The sequence below is a fragment of the Chlamydotis macqueenii genome, chromosome 8 (assembly GCF_036417535.1).
Source record: "Chlamydotis macqueenii isolate bChlMac1 chromosome 8, bChlMac1.mat, whole genome shotgun sequence".
Lineage (NCBI taxonomy): Eukaryota > Metazoa > Chordata > Aves > Otidiformes > Otididae > Chlamydotis > Chlamydotis macqueenii.
Window position 1 is genome coordinate 19,868,662 of NC_141563.1, and position 12,076 is coordinate 19,880,737.

General features: G+C 35.8%; 1 protein-coding gene across 2 annotated transcripts in view; it reads left to right on the plus strand.

Moving 5' to 3' along the window:
• GLMN (glomulin, FKBP associated protein) overlaps window positions 1–12,076 on the plus strand; it is a 21,941-nt gene continuing 9,865 nt past the window's right edge. The window contains exons 1-10 of one of the 2 annotated variants that reach the window (XM_086753466.1): window positions 1–125; window positions 1,681–1,752; window positions 2,248–2,373; window positions 3,702–3,821; window positions 4,629–4,737; window positions 5,986–6,232; window positions 6,741–6,840; window positions 10,135–10,322; window positions 10,804–10,857; window positions 11,787–11,817. In XM_086753466.1, the coding sequence (XP_086609592.1) occupies window positions 1,687–1,752; window positions 2,248–2,373; window positions 3,702–3,821; window positions 4,629–4,737; window positions 5,986–6,232; window positions 6,741–6,840; window positions 10,135–10,322; window positions 10,804–10,857; window positions 11,787–11,817 (1,041 nt within the window). In that variant the 5' untranslated portion in view covers window positions 1–125; window positions 1,681–1,686. The remainder of the gene's footprint in view (window positions 126–1,680; window positions 1,753–2,247; window positions 2,374–3,701; window positions 3,822–4,628; window positions 4,738–5,985; window positions 6,233–6,740; window positions 6,841–10,134; window positions 10,323–10,803; window positions 10,858–11,786; window positions 11,818–12,076) is intronic. The other variant, XM_086753465.1, reaches the window with a different exon arrangement.

Sequence of the window (12,076 nt, forward strand, 5' to 3'; positions counted from 1 at the left end):
GGGGGAGGCGGCGGCGGCGGCAGCACCAGCACACCGGTGTTGCGGTGCGACGGGAGCGGACGGTACGGCCGAGCGGGGCTGAGGGGCTGCAGCCCGGGGCGTGGCTCAGCCGGTGGCCCACTGAGGTGAGGGGGAGGGTGGCCTTGTGGTTGTTCAATTCAGCAGTATGTTAAAGGATTAATGCTGGCAGCCTCTTTGTACTGGCCTGCATGTTGTACCCCGCCTAGGGAAGGGGCTGAGGTACGTGTTTATTAGAGAGGAGAGAGTTTGGCGAGTATTAATAGTAGTTTCACATGATTCAGGTGCTGTCCACCTCTGAAAAGATTTAATTAGAAACTGGGTTAAGTACTAAGGTCTGAGACCGGCTGTGAGTTTAGCTGGTAAATCCCTGGAACAGCAGTGTGGGTGCTCAGGACATGTTTCAAGGCTGTAAGTACATTGTGAAGTTACTGAGGGCTGAAAAGGCAAGAATATGAGCGTTCAAAAGTACGCTGGAATTGTTTTGGGAGGATTAGTAACATGTAAAATTAAGAGCTCAACTAGTACAACGTGTGGTAATAAGGTATTTGATGATGACAGCATGACAGGCTAGATATGCTGCTAGATTGCAGTGACATAAAAATGTTAAAATAGGTCATTAAGAATAGAAAGTATCTAGTTTATTCCTTGAATAATAAAATTCGCACAACAGATGCATTTTAAGCTTTTGTGAGTTGCCTGGTTTTTGTAAACATCCAGGTAGCTTAGTTATCTTGTGTGACGTAGGAGAGGTCAAACATAAGAGGAAAAATGGAGGACGTTACATTGAGATGTCTGTAGAAATATCAAAGTTGTGTGTTTTAATGAATAGTTAGCTAATTATCCAAGTTTAGAGGTAATTGAAACTCATAGTGGTCATATAACCAGGTTTGAGCACATGAAATTACTTCAAACTGTAAAGATTATGACTGCTGCTATGATATATCACATGGATAACCAAGCTTGATTTTATCTGTAATTTATGGTCTTGACTATGTAAAACTTTATATGTACTTAACACTACTCAAATGCTTAACTTAATTGTTTTTGGCAAGAAATTTTTAAATTATAGTGGATGTAAAAGACCACTGAACTAGACTAACCTAGACACTAGAAAGAAATAAATGATATTGCATATGTAATCTTGATTGGACTGTTGATATAAACTGGCATAGTGGTTCAATCAGCTGTGCATATGCCAGGCATTGGTTTAGAGTGTTCCAGTCAGAGCTCAGGAGTTCCTCTGGTGAGAATAGTCCCAGAAAATGCAGTGTATCATCGCCATCTGCGCTTGGTACAAAGTGAGCCCAGACTTGCTCTGTAATAGCTGCAGTTTTCAATGTATGTGCCCAAGTAGTAGCTGAGGCCTCCTAACTTCTTAAGATGACCCTGATACTACTTGAAAAATTACTTCCTTGTACATAGAATGCAGGTTGTTCCTTGTCTGTAATACTGTCTCCTGTAAGTATGGGGAATAGAATAATACAGTGTACAATTCTTAAAAATGCATTTTTCCTGTATTTTTTTGTCATGTGGTCTTCATAATATCTGTCTATTTAGCTTGTTCTTATTCCTCTATTGGCATTTTTTTTATAATGTGATTATTTTTCAGTCTGTTTTTACTTCAAGTGTTTTAATAGTACACTCTTTAATTTATAATAGTTTTCAATGACAGAAGAACAAAGTCAAACTATAATGGCAGTTGATGAACTTCAAGCCATAATACAAAGATGCGTAAGTAGTTTTATTTGCATAAAAGTAACAAGTGTAAGCAATGTGTGTTTCTCTTAATATATTAAAACCAAAATGACCCCAAAACATAAGACAATTGTTAGCAGAACTCCTCATTGTGCTGCTGAAGGTCAGCCTCCATGTTTCATTGACTTTTCTGTGGTACTTATCCCAAGATGCTTGATAACTTCTGCCTCTTGAAGAAAGAAGTGTTCTTATACTTAACAGTACCTGTCAGAAGTAACAAAATCCTAGCAAGTTGTTGTAGACAATAACATCTTCCAAAAACACGCTGTGGTCTAGACTTAGATAGTGCTATTGAAATACTGCTTTGTCTTCTGTAGTAGCTCTTGGTAGCTTCTTTAATATATGAAATATGTTATATAAGAAGCTAAGTTGCAATGACACTACATTTAATTTTGAAATGAAAGCTTGGATTTTTCTTTTTTTATTTGCCTTTTATAAGTGTGGAGTTAAACGTGCCTGTTTTCTTTGTAGCAAATTCTGGAAGAAGCTGATTTCAAAGGAGAAGATTTTAACCTGTTTCAGGTAGCAGGTCAGAAATGTTTAGAAGATGGGTATGCAGCTCAGTTATTAGAAGTAATTCAAAATGAGAAAAATAAGGTGAGTTTAAGTTTGCACTGTGTATTAGTTGTGCACTAACACACCGTTAAATAGATAAAACTGCTTATTAAAAAGGAAAAGCTACTTTCACTGTGGAGCAAGGCTGTAAATAAGAATAGTTAATAAGTTTCTCTCTGTTAAGTGCACATTCTTATGTAACTTCAGTTAGCTTGTAGAAAGCAAGTCATGATAACCATAACAAAACCATTAATAACTGTTTTTCAGTAAGTTAAGAGACGAGAGAGGACAAAAGCCTAACTAAGAGAAAGTGACAGTGTCCCTCCTCTGCAGGATGAGATTTCAGATGATGTGCTGGATCTGACTGGCACTGTTGCTAACAGAGCAGTGTTTCAGCTATTGCTGATCAGTGCTCATACAGTGTCAAGGTCTTATCTGTTTCTCACTGTGCCCCCTCAGTAAGCAAGAAAGTTGGGAGGGTACACAGCTGGGACAGCTGACCTAAACTGATGAAAGAGATATTCCATACCATCTAACATCATGCTCAGCAATAAAAACACATGGGGATGGGGACCCATTCCAAAGTAGCTGTTGCTTGGAGACTGGCTGGGCATCCATCTGCTGGTGGGAGTTGGTTTGCGTCATTCCCCCCTCCCCTTTTGTCCTTCACTTATTAAATTGTCCTTATCTTGTCCCATGAGTTAATCAGAAGAGCAAAATAGAGATTCTCTTCCTCCATCCCACTGGGGGAGGAGAGTGAGCAGCCAACTGGTGGGTGCTTAGTTGCTGTCTGGGGTGAACCCACAACAGATGGATATAATAATATTGGCCAAAACTGTAAGAGTGAACTCAACTGATGCTAATGTAAGAGATGCTAATGTCAGCAGGCACTTTGGGGAGCTGACAGGTTGTAATAAATTGTAAAGGAAGTTCAGAAAGAAAGTGAAGGATGAAATGTTTTGGCAATGTTACATGCAGGGCACAGTCTGGTTTTGAATTTTGTGAGTTTGGAGTAACAACTTGATCCCCTCAGGTTAAACATAATTTGTCTCAGCATTCTTTCAGCAAAACTCTACTCAGTCTTTTTTAATATGTGTTGTCATATCAATTCTTATTGACATGTTAGAATTAATGTATTGAAGAAAACTATACAAAATATGCAGCTGTATTTATACGTATAGGGAGATAATAGAATGTATGTTGAGTACAGAACTTTATGGTATTAGATGTTAAATTTTCAATGACATTATTATAGTGTTATTTACAACAAGGACGTTGATCTGTTGTCTTTTTTGGCCTTCATACGTACAATCTTTCTGGGTTTAGAAGATGTCCAGTTTTGGTTTATTCTCTGAAAATTTATTTTTTAGATTATCATAAAGAATATGGGTTGGAATCTCATATCTCCTCTTGTTAGATGTATTTTCATGTATAAACAGGAAGATGATAAGCGAGAACACTGCCTGAGGATACTAGATCAGTTGGCACAGGTATGTTTTTGAAATATATAGTTATAATACAATAATAGTAGGGAAGGGAGAAGTCCTAATGTTCCCTCTGATTTCCAAAGAAAACAAGGCATGAATACGTTTGGGTTCTTCTATCTATTTCCCGGAACTTTTAAACTCATGGGACAGTTTCATCTCAAATAGACACAGGCTTAGTGTTCTCAGAAATAATTAAACTCTTACAAATGTTGTGAAATTAGTAACTAGGCAGAAAAAAGAGATACAGTATTACCCAGAAGAAAAAGGCCGATAGAACTCCTAAAGTTTTTGGTAGCCAGTTGCTGCAGTCAGAGCAGCCAAGGGAATACTGCATCTTGTCTACCACAGATACAGTATGACAACGAGTACCTGATGATTCTGATGGAGCAGTAGAGGAAAAAAGTTTTAATCTGTAGAAAACTAGTTCCCTTTCATTCATGTACTTAAAAAACAACTTGCAAACTCTATAGCTTGAGTTAAATTCACACTGAAGATTTTATTTTCTCTCTGCTCCTAAGGATTACTTTGCTAAGGTACTGTGAGGTTTTTATAGACTGTAGAAATCAAGTTTAGTGTCATTATTTATTATTGTATGTTTTCAGGTGATATAGAAGTGTACACACATACACACTCTACAGAAGATGTTAACTTTAGGGAAGTACTGTTTCATATTTGTTTTCTTAAGATTATCTTGGATATTCAGAGCTGCTTTCTTGATGTTCAAGAATTTCTGTATTGAATTTTGCTTCTGATTAACTTTTTGGCTTATGACCATGATGATTAAAAATATATATTGTTCCTCTCTTGCAGCTATGCAATCCGAAGGAACTTTTTTTGGGTTTACTTGAGCAGATTGAGCAGACCTCTGGAGAGCAAGTGTGCCCAACTGTGATGTTATTGCTTCAGCCTTTGCAGACAGGTAAAATTCACTTTCTCGTGTGATTTATGGATTAAATTATTTTCTCATTTATTTATCAATTTAGCTTAGCCTTTGCTGGAATGATTTCAGAATACGTCTCTTCTGACAGGCTTTACAGTCTATTATATTCTGCAAAATAACACAAGGTATAATTTTTATGCTTTTATTGGCCTGTTAGAAAAATATTTTAGATGGGATTAATGGCATCAGTTGAAAAAGCAACATTCAGCTGTTTTTCATTATTTACAAGACTGTGGTCCTGTGACAGTTATATTTAGAGGTATAAACCATTCATACTGTTTTTACAGAAATAGGTAATTACTTGGATTTGTGAAATTCTTCATTATTTAACTTTTAAAATATACAATTCTGTATTTTCTTAGTATATAACTTTTATTTCAGATTGAAGCAGGTTCAAATATTGGATTGGTGAGGGGAAAGCATTCTTCCTGGCTTACATACAAAAATAAAAATGTTGGGTTTGGACATCAACTGAGTAGATAATGAGTAGTTTGTGTTTTGATACGTGAGATGAAATCAAGTGATCAAGTGTTGTGTATCAAGTCTAACTCTGATTGTACCAGTCTCTGAGATGTGTTATTGAATTATGTTAGAGCTTAACAAGAGAAACATTTTGGTAATTAGAAGTATGTGGGGTTTTGGATATCCAATCTGCAGTTAGCATGCACTGAGTGCAATTTAAGTGGGGAGCCACTTGTTCTGCTTCCTTAGTCTGGGAGCCTCTCTGTTGGTTCTGCTGCAGAGCGTAGAACAGTTCAGAGCTGCTTCAGGAGAAGTATGATCTTAGCAGAAAGGCTGGGCCATTGTCTTTGGTTTTGCCAAACACAGAAGGAGTCAAGTGATAAATCAGTTTTCCAGGTCAGATAAATTAATATTATTTCAGTTAGACTAGTTCTAGAAAGATTTTTTTTTTTTCCAGTCCTTGTCACTGTGCTACAGAGAAAGGAAGAATATGTTGAAATGCATGACTGCTTTAATATTTGTCATTCTCAAATATATGGTCATTTTAACTACAGCGTATTAAACTAGCTGATGGTGTTTAGTCTTGCTGGATTTGCTCGTATGATTTCAGGTATCAGTCCCTCTCCTTCTCTGAAACTAAAGGCTTTCTTATATAGTCACATTGTTTTTCTTCACGTTGTCCTCTACTAAGTAATAATTTAATGTCTCAAAATATTCTCTCTCTTTTTTTTCCTTTTTTTTTTTTTTTTTTTTTCTTTCCCCCAGTGCTTTTGAAACTTCAGAACAAGAAAGCCTATTCGGTGGGCTTATCTTTGGCCATGATTATGAATCAGCTTACTCCCTTACCTGTACCTTATACAAAACAACAAATGCAAGAAGATAAACTTGGTCTTTGTCAGTGTTGTAATGCAGTGGTGAACTTTGCTAAACCTTTTGTGAATGAAGTTGTTAAAAACATGGAAAAGACATCAGAATGCAATGACATGGAGCTGAAAGAAGAATTATTAAAATTGTGAGCGTTTTATGTCAGTGTAATATATTCCTATAACTTAACAAAATGAACAGTAGGCACTTATTACATAGGCAGTAAATAAATCATCTTATTAGTGTTTTATAATGCTGCCAATTTGTATTAACTAGTGTAGTATTTTGAAAAAGAGAAACTCTAAATGTACCTTACGTATTTATGAAGTGAGAGAAGAAATGTAAAAAATATATATATATATATTTTTATTTTTTTTAAATACAGGGAAATGGTAAAGAAATATTAGTCTCTGTGCTATGAAGCTGTTTTGGTATTCTGCTCTTCCTCAAATTTACAACAGTGAGGATAATCATATTGTGGAGGTGAAGTCAAGGAATGCTTCTACAGGAGATGTTGGTTTTTTTTTATTTTCCTTGGAATATCAGGAATAGCAGCAGCTAATGAGTATAGACTTTATTCTTGGTCATCAATGACACTGTTATAGTTTATATTTGTGACCTTATTGGTGATTTAGTTTCACCCTTTTTTATTTCAGCTGTATGAAAAGCCTGAAATACCCATTATTGACAGCTCAGCTTGAGCAACTTGAAGGCATTGAAGAACATCCCTTTCGGCATTTTGCAACTGAAATTATAGTAAGTGCAGTTAAAATTAATTACAGTGTTTGCAAAAGTAGTGATCTAGTTCAGCATTACCTATAATTTGTTTTAGAGGTCATTTTGCTTCCTTTATTGGATAGTGGGATGACTTACTGGACCTTGTAAGGTAATGCAGGTAGATAAAGGTTTAGAACAGCTCCAGGTCCCATCTCTGGAAATTACCAATCTTGCAGACATACTTTTGCTCCTTATAAACCTGTTTGGACTGCTGTCTGAATCAGCAGCTGCTACTTGCGTAACTGCTTCCTTTTCTTGGTGATGTATGAGTTTATTAGAATATCTAAAGGATTGTCTCTACTGCAGTATTACATCAAGGCAAAATCTACATGTTATTTTTAATCCAAGTGTTGCACAGAGAGAAATCTCTAATGTGCAGTGCTATTTGACTGTTAAAGACTATAAATTCATGCTTGACTGCTGCTGATGCTGCAGCTGGAAATTCAGTGAGAACACGTCCACTCCATGCTACCAGTGCAGTTACTCTGGTGTTGAATGTTTTACATAGCAGCTGTGTTTTATTAGAGTGAGATTATTGTGGGTGTAGATAATTGTATTTAAATTTGCAGCAAAACCAAGCCTTATAAGGAGATAGTTAGGTACAGTCCATGCATATGTTGGAACACACAGTACGTCTCTGTTTGAGAAATAGGACTAGGTGTGATTAATAAGGTTACAGCAAGTAGAGCTGCGCTTTGTTCATGTTTTGAATGTGGTAAAGTGTATTTCCTCTCTTGCACATGTCCAAATGTAGTGGCTTGACCCCAGCTGGCAGCTAAGCCCCCACCCAGCCACTCACTTAAGCCTCCCCAGTGGAATGAGGAAGAGAATCTGAAGGGCAAAACCAAGAAAAACTCATGGGTTGAGAAAAAGACAATTTAATAAATGAAGGGAAAAAAAAACCAAACAAGTGATGCAATGGCAGTCAGTCCGCACTTCCTACCAGCAGACTAATGCGCAGCCAGTGTCTGAACAACAGATAATCTGAAAAATACTGCCTGTCCCCTGGCAGTGTGTTGCTGAGTGTGATGTTATACGGTACGAAATATCTCTTTGATCAGTTTAGGTCAGCTTCTCACTCGCCCTCTGCCTGCTCACTGAGGGGCAGAGTAAGAAATGAAAGGCCTTGACACTGTGCAACACTGGCATGTTATCAACACTGGTTTGGTCACAGATCTAACACACCACTGTACGGGCTGCCCTGAAGAAAATCAGCTCTGTGCCGGCCAGACCCAGTACACCAAATTTAAAATATTTGTAAATATCTGTCTCTAATTTCACATGCTTGGTTATATAATGATTTGTGTTTGGCTGATAAAATGAAGGAACCTTCTTGACAGCCAGGTGCTGGATTATTTTATAACAGTTTATTCAGAAGCACGTTAGTAAATCTTTTAATGAAATACAAGAGTGGAAAATATTCTGAGTACTGAATGGAGTCTTCCCTCAGGATAGCCAATGGGTCACTAGTTGGGTAACATGGAATAGACAGTAACTGCTCATTTGTATCAAGACTCAGCTAATGCCTTCAACTCTTACAAAACAAGCTGACCTTTTTAGAAGTATAGGAGAACTGACCATTAAATGACTATTAGCTGGTTATTAATATTTACTGGTAACAAAAATACAATTCCAGTTTTCATAATTGCCCATTACAGTTTTTTTCTGTAAGTTGTTTTAATAACTATGGATACACTTGTTTCTCACGTTAATGTCAACTGTATGAAAGGGTAAAGTTTGGGCTTTGGACTTTGTTCTACCTTGTTATCTCTGGTTAGAGGAGGAAAAATCACAGAAAGAAAAAAGTGAAAGAATGCCTGGAGCTATGTAAGGAGGAAATGAAAGTTACAGAGTCAGGGTAAAGCTGAGCGAGAGGCTGAGGAAATCCAGCTATCAAAGGAAGATGGCTGAAATGGCTGTGAATGATGAAGTAGAGAGTCAGCAGACAGACAGCTTTTTATATGATATCATGGAGTTATTAGTCCTAGAAGAGCAGGGAGACTGGGTCAGGGTGTCACTTTGGGGGAGGGAGTGGCACACTGAGACTTGATAAGTTTCAAAAGGAAGACTTGGAGCCAGCTGGGATGAGGAAAGCACACATAAATATACTGTATGTGAGTGTATGCAAATATGCATGCACACAGAGGAAGTCTGGAAGTTGCCATGTGATATAACTCTGTTTCTCGCCCAATTTGTGTTTAAAAATCTAAGCGTTTTTGCACACAAAATATATCCAAATGTTAAGGTTGTAAAGTGAAGCATACTAAGAAGTTAGCAAAACTTTTTTTTTGTTTTCCAGCTGTAATTAGGTTTTCTGTCATGATCGCATCCTTTTTTTTTTTTTTTCCACAGCATGTCTCAGTCAGCACAGGATGGAACTGCTGTGTGGATCAGTCAGGGTTGTGCAATGAAAGAGAATCTTGTCTCGGAACTTTTTATTGCAGAACTTTCATGGTTTGCAGTGAAGGAGGCAGGGATTACCAGAAGATGGTTAAGATAGTTGAAGGGTGCTCTGAAAAATTTACTCTTTATCCTGCCTCTCCTGTTGGGCACAGTCTGAAACTATGTTTTCTATGCTAATTGTGAATTACCTTTTCTTAATTTTCTCAAGAAATTAACTTCTGCTGTTTGTGGAATTGGGTAATGAGAGCTGTACCTACAGTCATACAGTCAAAGCATGACTTGACCAACATTTTGTGTAATCCCAATTTTAAAAATCCTGGATGTTCAGTTTGGAAAACCCTGGAATAGTGAGTTAACCTTGATCTCACTGTTTCTTTGTAATATGTACAATAGGAGTTACACTACTTCGTAGTCCACATGAATGTGTGTGGGGTGGTTGAAAACCAGACTAGTGTTCATGAAGTACTCGGGTATCATTGTGTTGTGCATCACTGGAAATAAAGGCTATACAGAGTGATTCTAACTTTAAAGCAGGGCTTGCCTTTAGTAGATAAACATTGTGTTGCATATTGATTATTGAGCAGAAAACAAAATACTGAGTATTCTGTGATCTGAAAAACACAGGAGTCCTGTGGCATAATGTGATTTTGAGTGCTTGCCTTTGCTATCTTAGTAACATTCTTCTAACAGTAGTTATTTTTCCTGCAGGGTCTGTTTTGTGTATATATCATAAATACTCAAAAATATTTATATTAATTTATACATATGCTGTGTAAGATAATTTACTGTAAATACAGTTAAAGCTTTGAAACTTAATTGGTATACAGGTCTTTTAAAGGCAACTATATGCAATCTATCATTCTTTTTTAGGACATTTTGTGGGATATAAGAGAATTGATACCATTAGTGTTTTCACATCGTAAAGGCAAAAGTCCACACTGGGAGAATCAGGAATTTGCGGACATAGAGCGAAAGAATTCTGCAGATTCTTTGGCATGTCTCTCATATTTGATGATTGTTCAGCATTTTGGTATTCATTGCTTTCCAATGGTATTTAGGTAAGAACTATTCTTCCTCACTTATTGGAAGTCTGTACTTTGGAGATTCTTTGGATTCTTTCTGGGCAGAAGAAAACTTTTCATTTGTGAATTGCTATGAATGAAAACTGTGTATGTCAACCTTTATGTATTTATATTTTATGTAGCTTATATTATATACATAAGAATATACTCCAGTCCTGTAGATTACTCTATTATGGTTTAGTTTTAGATGAGCTGTCCTTTTAAAGAAACTGGTAGGATTAGTCACATGCTGAAAATTAACATGTATTACATTTTCAATTGCATATTTGTAAACAGTTTCCAGGTAAGAGTTGCTAACAGAAATTTGACTTAAAATTCTTTTTGTCTATTTCAAAATTATTATTTTTATAAAGTCTAATGATTTTTTTTAAAAAAACTAATCCTCTTAAATATATTAACTATGTGCAAATGTATATGGCTTATGCAGTTTAATGTAAACCTAACTTTTCACTTTTAGTCCATCATACCTTCTGCAATGCAATATGACACATATTGAAGTGCTACTGAAAAGGTAGGATTTATTATATTTAGAGTTCTAGATAGTGGGTGTGATCTTTTATTGTAATTCATAGACTCAAATTTCAAATATACCAGATACGTTCAAAGGAGTTTTTTAAACCTGAGGGTTAAAATGGCAAGTTTTACAATAAGATGGCTTCTTTTACTAAGAAGTATTAAAAAGTTGTCTAAAACATGTATTTATTGTTTTCAGCTTGTATTGTGATATAATTTTTAGGAACTTTATTCTGAAAATGCAAAATTAAGGTCTTTTAAACACATGCAGAATAATTAGAGTGTATATTACTTCTGTAACAATTGGATTACTACTAGAGAAGACCGTTGTGATACTATTTATTTGAATGTATTCTGATATGATATGCAATCTGATTAAAGGTCAGGCTTTCTAAAGGAAGCCAGACTTTTCTATATATTGTGATTATTTCATTACATAAGCAGTAGTGTTGACCAAATAGTTTCTAGCAATGCTGTAGAAGGGAAGTTTCCCATTATGACTGCTTACCATTTCCTGGTAAAACTTAAACAAAACTTCCTGGTCCCATCAGTTTAGGATCTGCTGTGTTCTTCTTAGGCTTGCAGAACTATGCAAATGGAATCATGTGGGAAAAAGTTAATTTTCTTTGTTAATCGGTGTCTTGATACCTTGAGATATGAGATGCTGCTTTTGAGCATTTATAAATATCGAGGGAAAAAATGTCATTTTGGACCCTGAAGAGAGGAGTCTAATTTTCAGCTTTTCATCAGCCAATTTATTCTAAAAATTTTTGAGAGAAATAATGAAGTTACTATATTTAGAAAATAGAATGAAAATTTTTGAGGTACAAGTTCTTTTTGATCTCTGATCTAGTATTTCTTCTGAAATACCAACAATGTCTTTCAAATTAAGAATTTAAATTTGATGTTTCTTTTTTTTTTTCCTAGAACAGAAGAATCTGTGTTATCTAAAGGACTTGTAAGTTTTATTTTACTCAAATTTTCAATGTTACAGTGTTTATTTTTTTCCAATTTAAGTGATAGTAAAACTTTAGTTAGTTAGTTTAGTTAGTTAGTTTAGTTAGTTTTGTACCTAGAAAGGTACAAATGATAGTTTCAAAAATATTTAGAGGGTTAATTAGGTATTCTTCAGTTTTAAAAACACTTACATTTATTGAACTTTACACACATGCATAAATGTTTAAAGTACCATTATCACTTACATTTGTAGCTCCTAG